The sequence below is a fragment of the Psittacula echo genome (genome assembly GCF_963264785.1).
Source record: "Psittacula echo genome assembly, chromosome: 6".
In the NCBI taxonomy this organism is placed as follows: Eukaryota; Metazoa; Chordata; class Aves; order Psittaciformes; family Psittacidae; genus Psittacula; species Psittacula echo.
Window position 1 is genome coordinate 8,432,470 of NC_137743.1, and position 22,142 is coordinate 8,454,611.

At 38.4% G+C, this 22,142-nt stretch overlaps 1 protein-coding gene across 1 annotated transcript in view; it reads left to right on the forward strand.

Annotated features, from left to right (window-relative positions):
• Positions 1-22,142, forward strand: part of GFRA1 (GDNF family receptor alpha 1) — a gene marked incomplete at both ends in the record, with an annotated part of 154,219 nt that overhangs the window by 115,463 nt on the left and 16,614 nt on the right. The window contains 3 exons of the mRNA XM_080621769.1: positions 2,310-2,419; positions 7,812-7,946; positions 12,268-12,446. Coding sequence (XP_080477895.1) covers positions 2,310-2,419; positions 7,812-7,946; positions 12,268-12,446 — 424 coding nt within the window. The remainder of the gene's footprint in view (positions 1-2,309; positions 2,420-7,811; positions 7,947-12,267; positions 12,447-22,142) is intronic.

The window sequence follows — 22,142 nt, forward strand, 5'->3', positions numbered from 1 at the left end:
AGAACCTTCTCTTCTCCAGGCTAAACCAGCCCAGCTCTCTCAGCCTGTCCCCAGAGTAGAGGTGCTCCATTCCTCTGAGTATCTTCATGGCCTCCTCTGGACTCACTCCAGCAAGCACAGGTCCTTCTTATGTCGGATGCCCCAGAGCTGGATGTAGGACACATAAATAATGAAATTCAAATCTGAGAGCTAGGTTGTTCTAGAAATGCAAAACTACTGCACATAGTGCAGGCTTGCTCTTTCTACCATGGCAAAGGTTTTTCATACTAGATGTAATGGACCGTCTTCTGTCCTAAAGCAGACTTCATCCAGGTATTAGTAGAATTTGTAAAAACCTTAGAAAGAGTCAACTGCCTTTGTTCCCAGTTGATTGGAGAGCTGGATCTGAGCTACTACCTTGATCGTTTACTGAGAGAGGAATCACTGCAGTGACATAGGGTTGCCTTAGCCAGACTTTCTTCATGGTGCTGCTATTTGTCTCTTCCTATACCTTGGAATTCATTTCTTCTCAGCCTGTCCCCTCGTACAGCAAAGCAGAGATTTTATGGAAAAATAGAAACTTCTGTATATATATAGGGCATCTTAAAGGATTGGTAGAAAGCTTGACTCTTTAAAGCTATTTAAGGCACCTGGGTACAGATGTCCATCTGAAGGTTAAATTGTTAAATAAGGGAAGAGAGGGCATGAAAAGCTTACAGATGATTATGGTTTGGAGGCATTCATGGATTTGCTAGTGTCAGTACAGTTATCAAGGACTGGAACTAAAAAGAGGTCAGGAGAATAGCTCAGATAAATTCAGGTACAGGTTCCATATAGTCTATTTATAGGATGCTTTCTCAAACTAAGCCTGTGAACCTTTTGAAGTTTGCCCATCTCTACTTTTCAGGCCAATTAATGATGTACATCCAATCCCATTCTGAGATAGGTGAAACAATAAAGCAAGCAAAGATAATTAGTCTCTGGAGCATGTAAACAAATAAAGTAAATCACTTGCAAATCAGTTGTTTCTGCTTGCTTCCATGTTTTCATTGCAGAACTGAAAAAAGAGCATTTATGTTGCAGATCTACATAATGCTAGAGCAGTGCTGAAAGTTCATAGGTTATACTATTCTGATTTTGAGAGGGCTTTGCAACAGTTATGCACCTGATCCTGAAAGATGGCTGTGAATCCTTACATGCAAATGAACATTTTCATCCCTTTTTTCACAGCAGATTGAAGCAGGGAGGTGAAATTGTTTTGTTCATGGAGGTAAAGGTCTTAGTGATACTTTATAAAGAAACAAAAGGCGCTGCTTTGAGTTTACAAGTCTGAGTGAAAGCATTAGTGGAGCTAAAGAGAGCAGACCAAGATGGGCAGGGGAGCAGCTGTATGATGTAGGACCTTGACCCACCTCAATGATGCCTCTTAAATTTTACAGACTTGAATGGCAGTATTATGTGGCCTTTAAAGTGCAAATAACCAGAAGAGTTCCTGGCTGCTAGTTGCTTTTTGTTTGTTTATTTTCCAATGTAATAGCAACCTGTTAATTGCAGTACAACTTCACTCCTAGTCTTAAAGCACGTTCTGTAAGCAAGCAGTGCTCTCCCCATCTTGGACATGGGGTAGCTGAAGTGAGTGAAGATCATATGGCCATTCAGCAGCAGAACTCTATGCAGAGCACACATCCCATTATTTTCAGCCCTGGGCTCAATGATGTAAATGTTGGATAAACGCACATTTTACAAGAGCAAGTAGATTCTCAGTACCATGGTTCCAGAGGGCTGTGGAGACCATGCAACCCAGATCTGCCTGCTATTGCACTTCAGCCAGCTGGCTCTGCAGGCCAGTCCAGAGCAAGAGTAAACCTATTCCCTGGAAAAAGCAGTACCAGAGCAGGTCTTGCCTCAAGTCATATAGTAAGAGGACTGAGCACAAGCATACAGTTTGTGCAATCCGTAAAACAGCAGAAACTGTGTTCCGAGTCTGTAGAATAACAGATTCCAGTCAGAATTCAGATCCAGGCAAAATGACTGCTCAGATGATAAAATCACTCCTTGTCTTCTTTTTTTTTCTCTTTCTGGCATGAAAATGCAGAGCATTTCTTTTAGGAAAGGCCTGACATTTTCCCGTTGTTCTTGCACTTTTTCATCCTAACTTCAAAAATGGATTCTGGAAAGAGATGCATCTTAGAGACTCCCATCAGCTGAAATGTGTCCAATATACGTTGAAGTTAAAGAATATTAAGCTTTGTCTAAAAATGAAGGGTTTAAAAGGTAAGAGTGCCTGCAGGCTTGATTTTTAAAGATATGCATTTTTCTTCACGTTGCAGATCTCGCCTTGCAGATTTCTTCACGAACTGCCAGCCTGAGTCACGGTCTGTTAGTAGCTGTCTGAAGGAGAACTATGCTGACTGCCTCCTCGCTTACTCGGGGCTTATTGGTAAGGAGGCAGGGAAAGGGAAAGGGGGGTTGCTTGGTCAAAGAAACACACCAAAAGTATATTCTGAAGGCTCACAGGAAAGAAAAACTGGGAATATAATGCTGTGCAAAAGGCAGAATTCTCCACCTAAGTCTGTTGGCCCTGTTTAACCTTATGGAGATTCCCTGGGGTAAATTTGTATGTTGCAAGGAAATAAAGAGGCAAAGATAAAGAGAGAAAGGTGCTTGAATTTCAAATGAATTCAAGCTTACAAGGTAAAGCTTATTAGTGTGGTTGAATTAGGACAGGACCATGATGTAGGAATTCAAGAACAAGTGAAACTGCACCTTGGTTGATTTTGCAGGTGTCATCACAAGGCTGGGTAAATACCTCTTGGTCTTCAGGGCAAGTTTGCAGGACATTCTTAGGAATGAGATAGTAGACCAACCCAGCCTTGTTTCACTTCCAGTTGCTGTTCTTTCCTCCATGTCCTTCTGTCTACCCTGAATGTTTTCTGAGATACCTGTCAATGAGGGGGGACTGAAGTCTTCTAAAATCCAACATAATTATATCGTTTGCTGCCACCTTCCTGGCTGTCAACAGGCCCAAGGATGCCTTCATGCAATCCAGATCCCATATACCACTCGCAGTATTTGATTCCTGAGAGAGATCATCTCAGGAAGGTGAACTTGTTGTAGAAATACCATGGTTGGGCAATAAAGAATAAGTGAATGTCAAAACTCTGAAACAAACAAATTTGAAAGGCCACCAGAAAAGATGTTTTTAAGCTTGCAGCCTGCACCTGCTGTGATATAGTAATATCCCCTTCTGTTGGGCGTGAAGGTGCCAGCTGAGGCCCTGAAGCAGATCCTGCCATTAAATAAGTGTCTCTGGAGATAATACACAAAATATTGCTAAAATAGGTTGGGTTTGCTGAAAAATGACTGAAAGCTATGTTCACTTGTTATCATTCTTATTGCTCTAGCAGCTAACAAGTGAGGTAAGTCCATGTGGCAACTGGTAAAATCAGATGTGATGGTTTCAAAGGATGTGCTTCTACAAATTAAGAGATGAAGACAGTATGCAAAGGGTATAACATATAAACAGTTATGACAGAATGTCATTTGACTCTAAAACAAGGAACTGAATAGCCTTGAAATCTGATCTAGTCAATGAGATTAAGAAGTCTAGCTGCTGGCAAAGAGTAACTGTTACTAATAGATAACTTCTGGGTAAGAGCTGCCAAGAAGTTCTTGCTGGACCTAGTGAATTTTGCTGACAGTTTTGTTGGATCCATTTTTCAATTTAACCCCAAGGATGACCCAGTTCCTGTAGTTTTGTGTTGCTGTGGATGACCGTACTGCAAAGCACTGTCACACATCTGAGATATGAAATAGATCCCTGAGGATTTGAAATCAAAAGGAGATCTGATTTTCAAAGGGAAAAAATAAACATTTTTCTTCCTTCCTGCTAGCCCCTAGACACATGCAAAATGATAGAAGTGACTAGTGTTACAAGAATTTTTATTCCTGGGTAGTAATTCTCATAAACCAAGAAAATTACCAAAACATTCATAGAATCATAGAATAGTTTGGGTTGGAAAGGATCATCCAGTTCCAACCCCTCTGCCATGGGCAGGGACACCTACCACTAAACCATGTCACCCAAGGCTCTGTCCAGCCTGGCCTTGAGCACTGCCAGGAATGGAGCATTCACAACTTCCCTGGGCAACCCATTCCAGTGCCTCACGACCCTCTCAGTAAAGAATTTCTTCCTTAGATCCAATCTAAACTTCCCCTGTTTAAGTTTTAACCCGTTACCCCTTGTCCTATCACTACAGTACCTAATGAAGAGTCCCTCCCCAACATCCCTATAGCCTCCCTTCAGATACTGGAAGGCTGCTATGAGGTCTCCACGCAGCCTTCACTTCTCCAGGCTGAACAGCCCCAACTTTCTCAGCCTATCTTCATACAGGAGGTGCTCCAGTCCCCTGATCATCCTCCTGGCCTCCTCTGGACTTGTTCCAACAGTTCCATGTCCTTTTGTGCTGAAATATTAAATTCCTGCTTCTGGTATCAACCTGATGTAAAGGTGGAGTAAATTATGTGAAGATCGTCAAATTGGTAATATGCTGAGATAGAAGACAGAGGTCTAAATGTCTGCTTAATATATATATAAAGTACAGGAAGAAGAGACAGATTGTGGGTAAGAAGCCGTTACAGATCCAGTCATTCATCAAAGCTTGAAGATCTCCAGGTGTTTTAATTAAGATAAAATATTGTTCATTAAAGTAAAATATTATTTCAGTTAGCCATTTCATTAAATATAGCAAAAATTACACCTCCATGGAGTTTGTTCAGGAAATTGAGGATTCTCTGTGGAAGGTACAGTGGATGTGATTCTGCTGTTACATACAGTGACGTAAATCAGAGTTAATTCCCTGAAATCAGTGGAATCTCACCTGAAATCAGTAACTTAAATGGAAATAGAGTGAGACACAGTTTTTTGTATGAGCTGCTTTATCAGTTTAAGTGGATAACAGTCTCTAAAGGGTGCTTTAAGGTTTGCATCAGTGTGTCATATATATTATATATATAATAATATATGTATAATATATTATATAATTTTAAAGATTTGTATATTTTACAGGAATTTTGAAAATCTAAATTCATCGCTTTGGGCTCCTTTTTGTTGTAATAGGGATAAATTAATATTTTTGAAAAAGGAAAAATGTAGAAATTATTAAATTTAAAAAAAGGCTGGAGATAGCCGTGTTTGAGATTCAATGCTTTGGTTACAGCCTTCTCAGGCCATCTGGACCTGTCTGCACTCCCACATCAGTTAGGTGTTGCTCTGACTCCTGACTTCAAGACCTACTTTAGCATTCACTTTCTGACACGTTTCCCCTTGTCTTCACTGAAACCCATCTAATTTCCGTGGGATTCTAGGAATTCCATGAGAGTTTATATGAATAAACTAGAATTGCTTTGGCCCAAAGGAATTCTGGTCACGCTCCCCTCCTCCTGGACTCACCATCCATCTCCTTATTCTTAATTGACCCTAATTTAAAGAACTTCTTGGCTGTGTTCAGGTCTATTCTGCTTTTGTCTAAAATACAGAGACCTGACTCCCTGCTGCTGAGACGATCACAGAACTACTTGATAGATAGAACACAGAAAACCCAGCATGTCCTATTTTACTGCCAGCCACCATGGTTTTTCTGATCTGTTAGTGTCCTTCAGCAGAATTTCCAAGATGCCAGCTAGCAGGAGGGAGTGGAGGAGGGAGGCACAGGCATTGCAGGGAAAAATAGGAAATCCACCCCGGGAAACCAAGCACATAATCCGCTTGGGTTCACATCTGCCCCCAGGTTTAAATGACAGACTGATTTTCTACTAGCTGCTCTTTCAGCCGCTCTGTTTTTGCTGGATGTACAGTTTGTGTTCTGGGTAAACACATTCCTTGTCCTGTCTTTCCTGTGTTCATCAACCCTAATCATACTTCAGTATCTGTTACACTTTTAGCCCCTGTCTTGACCCATTTAATTACCTTGTTACCTCATTTGGATAAGAAAGTCTTACCTCAGTGACCTTTCTAATTTCCTCAATACCTTTTTTGGTTTTTAACCCTTTACGAAGCATTTTCTACTCAGATTTTTGTTTTTTGAAGCCTGCTGTTTTCTTTCCATTTGCAAAATCCTCTGGATTTCCTCTCACTTCTTTTCAGATCACATCACATGGTTGAAGTAGTAGTACTGAACCATCAAACAGATAACAGACAGATGTTTCCATATGTTTTATTTTAATTTAACATCATCTTATTTATCTACGGTCAAGGTTTCATTAATGGTGCAAATGCTATTTGCCTATTTTACTAAATTCACTACCTCTATTTAATAAGTTTCAAACTGTGCTATTTACTCATGCTAATCGCACATAAAATTTGAGCAATTATTACTGCAACTATACGTTAAAAGCTGAAAGTAGATAAAGGCATGGGATTGCATTCTAATTTAAGAGCATCCCAAACCAAGACGGAAGATGCTTTTTGTGAGTTTGGCAGTGAGACTGCACTAATTTTCGCATACATTTCTGCCTTTCTCAGGCCAGCTCTTAATGTTTGTTCTCCTTTGGCTCCCAGATCATGGATGAGGCAGTTTGCATGTCGATTTGTTCCGTTCACAGTGCTGCCTGATGACTGAAAGGCTATTTGACATCATCCTGTGATTTATGTTATTTCTAATATTCCTCTTTTTTTAGCTTTGTTTGATAGCCCTTTTTGTATGTGTTATTGCAGACTCTTGGACCCTGGACCTATGGGCCAAATTTTCTCTGCTAGTGTACATGTTGGGTCTCTGATATTTATACTTCATCTATTCTATCTTCTTAATGACTACTTTGATGTCAGTTTGGAGGAGATGTGATCACATTTTCTTATGATATATAGCCTGTCCTCAAATTGTAGATTACCAAGTGAGGAACGTGTTTCCTGAAGCAGCTGTCACCATGACCAGTCTGGAATTCCTGCCCCTTTTTATTTATTTTTTCCTGTTTTCTTACAAATAAAATAAAGGTTCAAATTCCTCAATCCCTGGGGAAGCTGGAAATCTGTGACCACCTCGGGTGATGCCTTGAGTGAGACTACTGATTTGAATAAGTGCTGATCATATAACAGTTGCCTGACCCAGATGAGTGATGAACAGTTGCTATACATCTTTTAGGACACAAAATGCATTCTTTGGTTTCATTTCATTCTTGGTAGCCTTGAGCTGACACATTAATGTGAGAATATTTACCCAAGAGTTTGTAATAGAGTTAGAATGAACCTGTGGTTGCAAGTTGTTGGCAACGTTTAAGAAACAGTCACTGTACTGAAAAAGTAGTGACACAGCAAGATTAACAGTAATGGTTTCAGCCATTTATTTGCAGCTAGAATCAAAATGGGAAAAGAACACAAGCAAGGAATAAAAATTGGATTTTTAGAGTGCAACTCAGTGTGCAGGTCCACATATGTTTGATTTGGCAGCAAAGCACTTTTAAGAAGTTCCCACTGTCTCCCAATCCAGCTTTCTCCTGTGCCATGGTTTTCCACATGCCAGTTCTGCTGATGGAGCTTTCTGTGGGAATACAATATAATCCTTTTTGAGAGGAAAGGAATGGGTCTTTAACGTGAGAATCATGTTACAGTCCCTAAAGTGGTTGCATTTAAACAAGAGAGGGTGTGAAATATGGCACAAGGCTGGGTGTCAAAGAGCAAAAGGAGCCAGGAACTGTTAAGTCTGGAAGTTAGAGCCCTGCATTGTGAATCCAGCCCTGGGTACCTGACTTATACCGTGTGCTGTTTGCTGTCTTCTTGAAAGAATATTTTAGTACAAAAGTTGCTCACAGTACTGTTCTTCTCTCTTTGTTACTAGGCACCGTGATGACACCAAACTACATAGACTCAAATAGTCTCAGCGTTGCCCCATGGTGTGACTGCAGCAACAGCGGTAATGACATAGATGAATGCCTGAAATTCCTGAATTTCTTCCAGGACAATACATGCCTTAGTGAGTACAAAACTAGATGTCTTTAAATGTGATTTTGGATGTTTTCTGGAATATCTACTGTTTAAGTGTGTTATGATACATCAAAGCCATCTCTTTGCACTTTGGGAGCATGCTTCTGCTGTAGGTGTAAGAATTAAACAGACAAGCAAATATACCTGATACTGTGGTTTATGGCCAAGATTGCAAACATGAGAAGCTCTTGGAAAAAAATGCAAATAACAAAGTGCTATCATAGAGAAATATGTTTACATCACAGATCATATTGGGACCCTAAGAGTCAGGCAATCTGTACCAAAAGATTGCAACACCTGAGGGGCTTCTGTATAATTTAAGAGCTTCATATAAAAAAGACATGTAGTTTATGATATGAAGGATTTGCTGTAGGTAAGTATAAATTGGATTGTGCTTGCAATTTATAGCCAAGCTTCATGTTTTTTAGGCTACCCGATCTCAAGTGCCTGGTTTTAACGCAAGTCTGGATGGTACCTATTGTAACGATTTTGTTAAGTTATTGACTTTTTTTTTCTTCAGTCATGCTCACTTCCAAATTAGGGTCTATTATAAATTTCAGAATGGCTCAGTGGAGTCGATTTTGGCAGGTTCTCTTTTCAAATTTCCTGTCTGCCTGGAGCAGCATAATTGGATGATGTGGAGTGTGCATCAGAGTTTTAATTTCAGATAAATGAGGAGACCAAAAGAGCTTGGCTTCCCTAGCCTAGCAGAACAGAAGTTGAAAGGATATGTGATTGTCCTTTGCAATTGCATTAGAGGGGCAAGCCCTGGGAGGGAATAGAATTACTTAACCTAGAGGACAGTGTTGGCACAGGATCGAAAAGGAAGATACTGGCCATACATATTTAGGCTCAAAATAGGAAAATTTTTAACCATCAGACTAAAGTTAAGGAATTGACCTCAGCAGGGTTTTTGAGGGTAAAACATTCTTCTGGCTTTAAAAGTCATATTTCATCAGCTTATGAAAAGTAGCACACATCATGGCTGTAAAAAAAATAGGAAATAACCTCAGTGATCCAGGCTGTCCCATCCAGCCCTATGTACTTGAGCTAATGCTGCTAATGCAGGGTTCAGTCTGTATTTTAGTATAGGGTCTGAAAATCTCCATCGGTAGCTTCTCAACAGGCAGCACTGTTGTGAAGACATGGGGAGCTTTGCATTTGAAGAGTGAGTGTCTTAAGTTGCTGTTTGATACACTATTTATTATAGAATAGTAAGGGTTGGAAAGGACCTTAAGATCATCAAGTTCCAACAGCCATGCTGGCTGTCACCAGGCACCTTGTTGTTTTTCATGTGCCTTAACATGCCTTCCAGGAGAATCTGCTCGAAGATTTTGCCAAGCACAGAGATGAGACTGACTGGTCTGTAATTCCCTGGGTCATCCATTTTCCCCTTCTTGAAAATGGGAAGCTCTGGAAGAATGAATCAATTACCCAAGATCATTTAACAAAAAATCCCAGAAAACAACTCAGACTGTGACTGGGTAAAAATTAATACTATGGCATCAGACCTTCAAACCTAATGGGACTGCCATTTATATTGTAATATATCAGGTTTTATTCATTTGTGAATGTATTAATTGCTGAAATGTTAGAGGTTCCTTTTAGAACATAAAGACAGAGCTGTCCCTTGTCCTTTCTTTTGGTATTGGTATAAAAGCATTAATGAAGACAAATCGAAGACATTAGAGGTTACCATGAGACAAATTATAGTCATCCTAACTGTAAGAGATGTCTTCTTCGGGAAGAAATTAAAGATGTTCTGGTTTAATACAAATTTTTGTAGCTTTCAGATAATGGGAAAAGTTCCAGTTATTTTTTTTTCTTAATTGTCATTGTCATTGTCATTAATAGGCCTTCCAGTTCCTGGAGAAAATATCATTTGTTTATTGGATGAGATTTAAATCCCTCACAGTTTTTTTTAGACAAAACAAAAATTGTTTTCCCACAAATAATAAAACCAGGAATTTCTTGCTAGTCTGTTTTGCTTAAGTATACTTCCCCTTCGAAATGGAAAATAAACCAGTGATTTGGGTTATTTATGCGAAGTGGAATAGGAGGGGCTGTATCCCGTGGTCTAAGTGACTCAGGAAGCAGGAGATCTAAGGTCATGTTCATACTATGTGTCGTGTGGAGCTGGGATATCAAACTGAGTTTACCATGTCCCACATACACACCTGAAATCATGGTCTTTCTTGAACCTCTGTATGCACTTGCCTAGAAGTTTCACTGTAGCCTTGAAAAGCCTTTTGCAACAGATGTTAAGAGTGGAAGTTTTGATTTCAAAAGGTGGGTGAGGAAATACAAATGAAAATTCCAGTCTTTTAGTAATCAGTTCCAAAAAAGACAAACATTGCATTGTTTTCTTTTTGCATGTATTAGATAAAGTTTCTTTAACTCAGCATTGTCCTGCAGCATATGGGTTTATAGCAGAACTGTGAAATTGGCCCAATCTCAAGAAAGCTAAAAAATCCAAATTAATAGGCTCCAAATAAGATATATCCCACCCTAAGATTTGGGGTTGTGTGTTACCTTGCTTGCAATTTTATTCTCTTTATTGAATTATGCAAGTTTATTGGTAATATTACAGTGATCCTAATTACTGCCTCTCCAGTTAGGGTTTGGCCAATCTTAAATTCTGGAAATCCATCTTAAGACTTTATTTTAGCTGTTCTGAAAGTGAATGCCCTGACATTCAGTTACATACTGTAGAATTCCTGCTGAACTGAACTGGATTAAGGATATATACCTATCTGTTCAAAGGATTTTTCACACCTGCCTTATACTGAAGTGAAAAGAATTGCTAAGTGGGAGGAAAAGCATAAAGCAGTGAGTTAGTTAATAAAAATTATTGAAGGGAACTTTGCTAGAGGAATTAGGCATTTCAAGCACCTCCTTACTCTTATGATGTTTTTTGAAGCATGCTTGAAATATGTATAAAAATATATATAAAAATATATAAAATAAAATATATATATAAATATATACAACAAATATATAAATATAAATATAAAATAAAATATAAAAAGATGTAAAATACATATTTCAGATACAATTTAAACGTTCAAAATATTGTGAAAATATAAGGAGGGATGAAACACTTCTGGAGAGTGTTGGGGTTGTTCAGCCTGAAGGAAGGTTCCAGGGAGACCTTATTGTGGCCTTTCAGTTACTTAAAGGGGAATTCTAAGAAAGATGGGGACAGACTCATAACAACCATCGAGTATGATTCTGTGAAATAATTAAAGATAACTTATTTTCCTTACAAGACTGGAAGGATTTCATATATTTCTGTGATCCTTCCTGCAATAATGGAAACAAAGAGTTACTGTTAGTTTAAGAAATCACAGGAAAATATTGCTTTATATATTGCTTATTCAGGTAAAACAAAGAAAACTGTTGTTCCACTCTTCTGACTTTGACTTCATCAACCCAGATGATTGTGGTGCCTTTTACAAATTCTTCCCTTTGCATGTTGGAGTTCTAAGAACCAATATTACAATAAAATGCATCTTTTTTTTCATAGAATAATTTACATTTAGTTCTTATAAGGCAAGGAATACCACAGAGAAGAAGTATTAATAACTTCCACATATTAGTCCCCAGTGAAATTGTTTGATTTCTTGTATAAAGAATCTGAAATAAGAAATCCCTAAATCCATGTTGAATCCCCAAAGACCTGATTAATTTTTTTTTTCTATTTGTTTATAAAAAACCCCAACCAATTTACTCTTGCCATAAACACACTCTTTAATCCCTTGAAACTGTGATAAGCTTTTTAACTTTCATATTCTAAAGTTTTAGTTCAGGCATGCTTCCCTCACCTAATTATGCAGATTTTGATTGAAAACTGTAAGGAAAAGATCGTCTTAAACAATTTCATAGTTTTGGGCATATTAGTTTTACTATAGCAAGCTGTAGAAATAAACTAATATTTTGCCAGCTCTCTGTTTTTAATTCGCTATGTAATATCACCTGCCTGGCTTAAGCTAAAATGTTCAAACTGTATTTTAAACCTTTAAAGTAAATTCTTGAGGCTTTTGGATGGTAACAAATACGATTCCAGTAAGTCCTAGAGCTTCTGTCAAGAATTACTGGGAACATTACAAAGAAGAGTTTGCACCACATAATTATGCAACCCCAGACTCTCAGTTTGCTTCTGATATGTTCAAAATTAAGACACATTCTACAGCATAAAAATTGAGTTTCTATAAATACACATTTTTCAATGTAATAGTAATATAAAAAGTCAGTTCTGCTTTCTGCCATTTGTTTAGAAATGGAAAATTGCTTGTAATTTATTTCTACAGAAAACGCAATTCAGGCCTTCGGCAATGGCACTGATGTGAATGTGTGGCAGCCAATCTTACCGGTACAGACCACTACAGCCACAACTACAACAGCTTCCAGACTTAAAAACACAGGTTCAGAGACCACCAACAATGAAATACCCACCCACAACGATTCACCAGCATGTGCAAACCTGCAGGTAAGGGAGTCTTGTACTTGGTGCGGTGCATAAATGAAAGTTTTTCATGGATATATATACAAAGCTGCTGCATAAATAGATGCCTGCTTAAACTGGAATATTTGGTTCTTCCCATGGTGTAGTTACAAGGTGGATATATTGCAAATTATCAGACACACTTTGAATCAGAAACACAAGTATTTCAAAATGGACTTTATTGCCTCTCTGGCTCAAAAGCAGGGCCTAGTATTTAATTTGTTATCTCAGATTTGGATATGAATGTGGCAGTCTCCAAACCCTGCCAGGATATGTCAGATTAAATTAATCCCCTGAGTAATACAAATTCAGAGGGAACTCTTAATGTCAGCTAGCGTGTCCTGCTGCCTTCTTTCTTACTTTATTGGCAGTAAACTTAAGAGTTTTTTTGGCTAAGTAGGTCTGGGTATTAGAGAATATGTGATGCTGCAAACTACATGGTGAAGAAGCTGGATGAAGACAGAAGCTGTTTTGAATCCGGTGCTTTCCTGAACTGGGATCAAGGTCATGATGTGATTTTGGTCAATGGCTGTAGTGGTTTTCTTTGAGACTTCAGTTAGGCTATTCATAGTGCATCTTTGATTCTGGATTTAAGGCAGTATATGCAGCTTTTAGAAAGTTGAACTTCAGCAGGAAACAACTGCAAAATGAAGGCAGGAGAGGCAGCAGGAAATGGAAGCTGAAAACGTTCTTTGGCCAGATTAGAATCTGGGGTTATAAAACCTACTGGTAGTTTAAATGCAAAATTAGGTCAGAGATAGATCAGCTTGCCCTGTTTATTTGTGTCTTTGCAGAAGGAGAATTGCTATGTGACATGAAAGTGTCTAAGTTTAAGGTCTCATCTATATTAAGATACTGATTTTCCAGATTCCCACGCTCTTCCACACTGTAGGATTAGTATTTCACTTACAAAAAATTGATTTTGTATTCTTCATATTAAACTGTATCATACTTTCCATGTTCACTAAAATAGACTGTTTGTATTCCTCAGAAATGTATTTTGCTTCTGAATTTTTCCTGCACTAATTTCTCGCCTTCATCCTTTTCTAGTTCCTACCTTTATTTTGAATTGGCAATCGCATATGAATTAACATTTTTCAGAGGCATTAAAGAGTCACAAAGCATAGGGGGTTAATGGTAGATGGTGTTGAGTTCAGGTCTTTCTGGTTTAATTCTTTTTTTTTATACCTGTGCATTCATTATTAGTTAAGCTTTGTAAGTTATTGATGAGAAGGAGATAGATGTAGGCATATATTTCTATACAAATAGAATATGCTAGAAGAAATATAACCTTTTAAACCTGAGACCTGGAATATCTTGCATTTAAAGCAAGACCTTGATGGGATATTATTAATTCACTTCATGTTATATTCAAAAGTTGTTTTATGGGAGAGATCACATTTTCCTTCGATGTTTGTGCAGTCCCCTGTAGAGTAAGGCCTCCAGATGCTACCAAAGTACAGATAATAAATAATGAGCTGAAGAGACGACAAGTGATCAAAAATCCCATTGGATTCAGTTCGATTTGCAAATGTTCGTCAACCCTGAATAGCTTTCCCAGTGTTTTGAAAATTAATAAAATTATTCTCTGTCTTTACTCATGTTATTTTGGCATTTTGAAGTTCCATCCAACGTGAGTTTATCAGCAGTGGTTTAAAGCTATGTTAGGACTTCCAGTGTACCCCTGCTATATTCAACACAAGAAGTAAATGTCTGTCGGGAAAAGAGCTTGCTTTAAATAAATGATCTCTGCTGTTTTGTAAAAACTGTAGGTAAGTCTGCACTAAAAGGTCACTGAAGTTACGTGAATCAAGCAGTTTCCTTCTTGTGAAGCTCAAGATTCTGGTGCTCGCTACTTCCTTGTGTCATAACTGAAACACGAAGAACAAAGCTCTTATATTTTAATGCATTCTTAAAGAAAAATAACTTACAAATAGAGCCAAAATGAGCCCCCACTTTTTTAAAAGGAAACCTGTGTTTGTTGGACAGTATGGTGCCACTTTGCGTGTGAGACTTAAACCTCAATGCAAATTTTACAAAGGAACTGGAGCTTTCATATCACACTTGGAGAAGGGTATTCATTCCGAGGCTCTCCTCCCATGAAAAATATGCTGTTGTAGTATTCTCAAAACGTGAACTAGCGCGGCCAGAAGTAATCTGAAGGGTTTTGTTATATGCTTAGCAGTTGAGCTGAAAGGTTTCAAAAAGGCAATATAGCCTAAACAGTGAAAAGTAGAATTAAAAGCGTTAGTCTCAGCACAAAAAGACAATGGCAGAGAGGGGAAAAGGAAATGGTCACTGTGATGCTACAAGGCTGCACATCCTAGTTAGTGGGTTTAAAAACACAGTGAAGGAAGAAAGAATAGGAAGTGATTGATCAGTATAAATTGCCATAGAAATGAACAAATACTAACCTCCTGGGGCTGTAAAATACAGGGCACTAACCCAATCTGGCAAGAGTGTCACTGGCTGAGCAATTTTTGATGCATTTTTTTCTGACTTGTTCAAAATGGTTGTATGGAAAGCAAGAATACACTAATGGTTTTGTTGGTGTGCCTTGTTCTCCTGCACACATGCAAACCTAGGAAGGATTGTGAATGCTTAAACACAATATGCGATGCTGTTTGCTTTGTTTTGTTACTCTTTGTTTCTCTGTACTCAATATTTTGAATGCTTGTTGTATGTTTGGACAAAAAAAAATTGAAACAAAACTGTAATTTTCATTTCAGTGGTGCAGTTTAGAAATTGTTCTTCATTTCCCCCTACCATTGCTATAAGAATTTACAGTTCTTTTCTCATGGGGGTATTTTCTTATTTCATATTGATATGGAGAAATGTTGATTTCTGATATATGCGTATTTTGTTTACATGCATGGATTTGTGTAATATACTCTTTCTATTCCTAAATTAAATCAGCTTTCCATCTTTGCCACAAAGATGCTTAACTTTTTCAAGCATCCTATAAACTCTTATAAAACTGTTTTTTGACAAAGTTTGTCTAACACAGAGAGTATATAGTGCTTATTTTTATGTAAAATGCTAAATTCAAGTATTTTTTGAAGTGTTTGACATCTTGCAAAGGATCCTTAGAACCATATAAAAATAATTCATTAAATGTTATGAACAAAAATGAAGATGAATGCCGACAGCGTGCTCCTTGTGCAGGCAGATTTTATTAAGTAATTGCCATTCCTGTCTTTTTTTCTGATAGCTTTACTCTTAACATTTTCTGTTGAACTGACATATTTGTTTATCCTTCGTTCTCGAGCGTGGCTTGGGCTCGGTAAGCCAGTCAAGAAATCGTTATGGTCTTTCAGTCTTACGTTCTATCACCGCTTCTTGAACTGTCATGTTGGATTATTTGAAAGGGGCAAAAGAATGAGTTTGGATGTGTACTCACACCATGTATTCTTCAAGAAAAATGCTGCTTCTGCATTTAGGACATGCATGGAGCTGAAAGATGATAATGAAATAAATTTCAAGTGATAGATTAGAGTAGATTAGACCAGTTGTTACTACATCGTCAGCAGAGACAAATAGAAATTTAAGACTTTCATACTGGGTTTGCTGTAATATTTCAGAGGCATTTTGCACAAGACAGGAATGATAGGAATTAAGATGGTTAAGGATATTTAAGTCTAAATTTCTGCACTGAAATCAGTCAACTCCCTGGCTAGTTCTATACTTTGTTCTCCCACATTTATTATAAATGTCTTGCTCTAGTTAACCTTGGTTCAGCATTCAGAGGGAATTTAAGGTCTTTGTGCTTTTGAAGAAGTGTAAGCAGCGGACACACGTAATTGAGATACATGACCCTTCAGACTGAAGGCAAGCACTTTTCAGTCGAGTCCAGTATGTGAATGTTATTGTACTCTCAGCAGCAAAGTTTAAAAAATATGAGGTAGAGATTAAAGAGCTCAAACATTTCTGTGGGGAACAAGGAGGAAAAGTGAAACCTGGGCACTTAAATACTGTAATTCTCTCTATTTGCATATAAGACTAGTGAGTGTTTAGAACAGACGTGGGCCATATTGCAAGCTGTTCTTCCACAAATTCATGTAATTCTACATGAACTTGGGGCTTTAAAAACATATCTAATATGGCAAGTCTTAGGACAAAAACAGGGCTCACAGTTCTCTGAGGAGACCAAAACTTAAACATGACTCAGAGACTGACTGCGGTTTTCACTTGTAGATCTATCTTTTGCAGAGCCTTCAGCACTGTGTAAGGATCTGCTAATCTGATGTTTGAAGTACTGTCTGTAATTATTTAATGTAGCTTCCCATGTGCTAAATATTATAAAGCACTGTGTAGGTGTTTGGAGAGGGCTAAAAGCTTCAGTGTGGTGTTCTGAGGATCAAGACACAGCAGGTGTGGAGCTTCGTGGACAGGTAATTGTGTGGTGGGTGAACATAAGCAGGAAACACAGGCAGCGTGTAGGTGTGCTGTTGATGAGGGGATAGTAGATCTGCTGAGATAGTACACTGGAATAAAGGCAAAGAGAACTTGATGTATCTACTGAGCGCCTGTACTAACTCGCCCAAGTGCCTGACACCCTCCTTCCCCCATCCCTTCACGCAGCCTGTGATCTTTTACTTTTTTGTTGTGTGAAAAACAAGCACTCTCCTTCCAGATGCTCTCCCTGCTTTGCCCCTTGGGAGAAGTCGTACTTCAATCTCTTCCTCTGGGCATTGCTACTACGCAGGAAGTTATAGTGTGAGGCAAAAGAGGGACAGGCATAAAAAACTCAACCATGCTGTGCCAGAACAAAATAAAAAATAATGATAAAAAATAAATTACAGTATTGACTAAATGTTTTATATGAAAAGATTTAAATTAACCTCCTATATTTCCAGGATGACCTGACATAATGGGGTCAGCCTGCTGGTACAAGTGATTTAGAGAACACTTACTGGCAGCTTTTCTTCTGAAAAAGCAACACCTTTAATTTGCTTCAGTAGCCATTCTGTTGTACCTAAAGAGGTCTTGTGTGCTTTGCATGTTCAGATTGTCTGTCATTCAGGGATAATTTGAAGTTTCATCTTTAGTCTTAAATGTCTGATTTGGGCAGCACTGAAAATGCTGTATTTTACCAAAAAGGAGACTGCTTTTTGCACTGGTTTTTTTGACATTGATTTCAGTGAAGTTAATCCTTGTTTGCTTCAGCACCATGCTGGAGCGGGTCCTCAAAAAGTGGGGATGTATATATTTTCCTGAGGCTGTATTCATTCACTGCATGATTCTTGCATCTTTCAGATAGAACCAGTGAAGGTGAGGTCACCATGAGCAAGGGACAGGTTTGGATTTTCAGTCTGGATGGCAGTCCTGCTGTCCATAGGCAGGAAAGTGGTCAGCAGTCCATCTGCTTTACTGTGCAAACAGTGGATCTCAGTGCTGAAAGGCTGCTTTGCAATGAACGTATGAGTACATATGTACTAGTGGCATGATCATCTAGGCTGCACCCACTCAGAGCAAGGCTGCACTTGGGTTCTTCACTGTCTTTGCCAAAGAATTTCAGGACCACACAAGATAGATAATTTTCAAGCTTGCTGGAATCCTGCTGAAGCTAAAGATCTGATTAATAGATCTGATTGATTTCTAAGTACAGAGAGTCTTTTGCCTCTCTTTTGAACATCAGAGGAACAGTTTGAGGATGTAGCCAAGTATCATATCCTATAGGCTTAGATGTATCATATTAGTGACAGCATTGCTATGAGACATCAGCCATCAGTAATCAGTAGAAAATTGTTCTCATTTACCAGCCTTGGTTGAACTTCTTAGTTGAACATTGGGCCCCCTTGCAAGATCAGTCATGATTTGTAGAGTAAAATGCAGGCTAAAACTCTCTGACAGTATAAGTCAGCACATCTCTGTTGTTATCATCAGAGCTACACAGATGTACACTGGTAAACATTCACTCTCTTTGGCTTGTGGAGGTCTCTGTAACAGTGGACCTTACATTTAATGATCAATACTCTGACAAAACATTTTTAATGTTGGAACTCAGGTATAATAAACTTCTGTTACTGAAAGCCAGCAAAATGGTTTATTTTGTATATTAGAATTACAATTTATATTATTTTTTTGTTAGCATGCTTTTCAGTATACCAAAATACTGTGCATGTACATTGCTGGAGTGCAGAATAATTTAGAATTATTTCATCAATGATAAAATATTTTACAGTTCATTTAAAAAAAAGTTTTAATAGTCTGAGCATCTTTAGTCTATTATAATAATACTGCTCTTTATAGCAGACTGTAAAACTCCAGACTACAGTTTTAGGAATCATGCAATTTTGTTTTATAGTTTAATAATTGTTCAATTGAAAATGGGGACGAGGTTACTAAAAACCAATTTAATGGCTTACAAAAATACAACTTTATTAAAATGTGCTACACACCTTTACAGAACATGGAAATTTCTATGGACAGATTATAGTTCTTATCCTCAGAAAGAATTTTGCAAGTTATTGCTACTTAAAGCAGATGTAGCGTTTGCAGTGTTCCCCTAAGCTACAGTTGTTTCTACGTTTCACATCAATATCCTTTTGTAGGAATACCCACAAAAATACAAAGTGGTAGAATAAGCCAGAATCAGAAAATTGGATTGCATCAGGTAAGCCAAATCAAACTATTCATAGCCCGTGTTATTACTTTATGTGGTTCTTCATCATATTAAAGGTATTCCTAATGTCATCCAGCTTTAGCTCTCAGTCAAATATGTAGTCCATCATGTATTTCCCTTTTAAAACAGATCGCTATAGCCTGCAAGAAACAGCCATAAAATGCAGTATTATAATTTAATTTGAAGGCATAACTACTCCTAATAAAAATTCTAGGTCGTTGCATTGCGATGGTGGATGTTTAATCATACTGTCTTTTGAAGTGTAGTTCATAACATATTGTACATTTATGGGACTTGACAAAGTGCTTTGTTTAAGACATATTGTTTGCTGTTAGTAAATATTAGGTTTTAGCCATGACTCTGCTTCCATTTATACTTGTTCAAGTGAAAGTACTCTGGTTATGCCAGGCTGACCCTGCTGCAAAGCAAGTGCAGGCAAAAGCGATTGTGCCACCAGGTTTCTAATGCAATGGAGGACAAGAATAGAATCCTTGCAATCATTAGTACTTCTTTATTTTAACTGGAATAGCTTGTAGGAGTCCTACTTACAGACCAGAGTCCCATCATACAAGCTATTCCACAGGCTCATAATGAAAAGGTACTCCTGACCTTAAAAACACAATAAATTGCAGTTAACTTCAGTGAAGCTAAGATATCACCTCATAGCCTTTATTCTGAAAACCACATAGTGTATTTGAGTGCTCTGGAAACAATAAATATTTTACTGTTATAAACTATGTTAATGCGCTGTGTTATCCTCAAAAAGTATGTCCACAGAGATACAGGAAGAAAACCAAAGTAAAAGGCTTGGTACTATCTCAGTTAATTGATAGATTTGTTGATGCGGAGATGTTTCTTTCTGAAGTATGAGAATAGCTCAGTGGTTGCCAGAATAGATCAAAATCTAACAGATAAAATCTTTCTTTATCAATTCTGCCATTTTTGCAAAGAATTGTTATTTGCTAGGCAAAGAAAATAATTTCACAGGACTTTTATAATTGAAATGCACTTTTTAACACCGTTATTGAAGCAGCTATTGATGTTTTTGTTTCATAGTGTGATGGTTTAAGACAAATGACAATGTGGAAGCTAAAGAATTTTGGATAGCAAAGCATGTTAATCACAGACGCACACAGTTTTATGAATTGCATGACTTCTCCATCCTGTGGGGGGATGGTACAGAGGGGGGTGAGAAGTCGGGGGAGCAGCATAGGGATTTGTTGCACGTCTTTGTTCCATGGGGGAGAAGGCTAACTGGTGGAGAGGGACCCTGATTCATTGTGCACAGTCCTGGTGCAGGGTTATGAGGTTTGCTGCTGGAGAGATGGTCCCAGATTCTGCAGTAGGGTTGTGGTGCTGCCCACCCCAGAGTCTTTTCCCAAAATCTTTGTTCCCCAGTATTATGAGTCCTTGGATATATGGGTGGGTAGAGAAAAGCTCATGGATGATTACTGCTTTCAAATGGCACTATAATTCTCTGATTTGCTGTCACTGTTTTTGCTCTTAGAGTCTGCTTGTTGCAGACATTTCTGGACATTTTGTGGCTCTGTCCTGGTTTCGGCTTGGATAGAGTTGATTTTCTTCCCAGTAGCTGGTGCAGTGCTTTGGCTTTAGTCTGAGAATAATGCCAATAACACACTGATATTTTAGTTGTTGCTCAGCAGCACTAACCCTGGTCAAGGACTTTTCAGTCCCTCATGCTCTGCCAGTGAGGAGGGGCACGGGAAGCTGGGAGGGAGCAGAGACAGCACACCTGACCTGAACTAACCAAAGAGGTATTCCATACCACAGCGTGTCATGCCCAGTTTATAAACTGGGTCCCAAAAGGGACCAGTCACTGCTCATGGACAGGCTGGGTATCAGTCAGCAGGTGGTGAACAATTGTATTGTGTATCACTTTTGTTTACTGTTTGATTCCCTTTCCCCTTTTGGTTTTTATATTCTCTCCCCTTTTTATTTCACTTATCGTTATTATTAGCAATACTAGTAGTAGTGTACTGTACTTTACTTATTGAACTGTTCTTATCTCAGCCTGTGGGGTTTACATTCATCTGATTGTCCTCCCCATCCCACCCACAGTGGTAAAGGGGGGAGTGAGCAAATGGCTGTGTGGTGCTGAGTTACCAGCTAGGTTTAAACCACAGTGTGTTCTTAATGATCAACAGGTTGTTTGCATAGATTAGCTATCTATTTCCTAGGGCACACCGAACCTCTGCTGTTCTTTGGGACAAGTGGTTGATAACATTTTATCTACTGCTACAGCAAGGTGTCAATAGAGTTCAGGATCTTATCTTCACAGCTGTCTGATTTATTTTCAGTCCAAAATAATTTTAAAGAACATAAGAATTGGGTGGCATGCAGAAGCTACTACCCTGTTGTGGTAGGTCATGAGTAGTTATCAGACAAATAGAGTTCTTCAGAAGCCTCAGGAACCTTCTGCACATGTTTAATTGTCTATTTCTTAGTAGAATCATAGAATAGTTAGGGTTGGAAGGGACCCTAAGATCATCTAGTTCCAACCCCCCTGCCATGGGCAGGGACACCTCACACTAAACCATGCCACCCAAGGCTCTGTCCAGCCTGGCCTTGAACACCACCAGGGATAGTAGTTTCAAGTGTTTTGTTGCTGGTTCTCGCTCAATCATTAGAGAGAACATAGTAGAGTTAAAGCATTTGAGGAAGATGTATGAATCTGAGTACTCCAGTGCTCAGAAAAATAGGAAGGATAACCTGATGTTACCCACTGGATGAAAATTGGCTTGAAGGCTTTTACCATATTCTCTCCTTTTACGCATCTTGCAGAACAGTCCGTTTTGGAAGTGGATGTGGCAGCTTTGCTTTTCCTCTTACACTTAGTCTCATGGCAACATTACTTTCCCTGGCACATAACTGTAACCTTTCCTCTGGAGGTCTAAACATCTCTGCAGGACCATCAGAGAAAATCACACTCCTTTATGGAGATAGATTCCCAAAACTCATACACAGATAGCAGCTCTAATCACAAAGATTCTTTTTAAACACCTTCCTGTACTCTTATAAACTGTTCCTATTGGAAA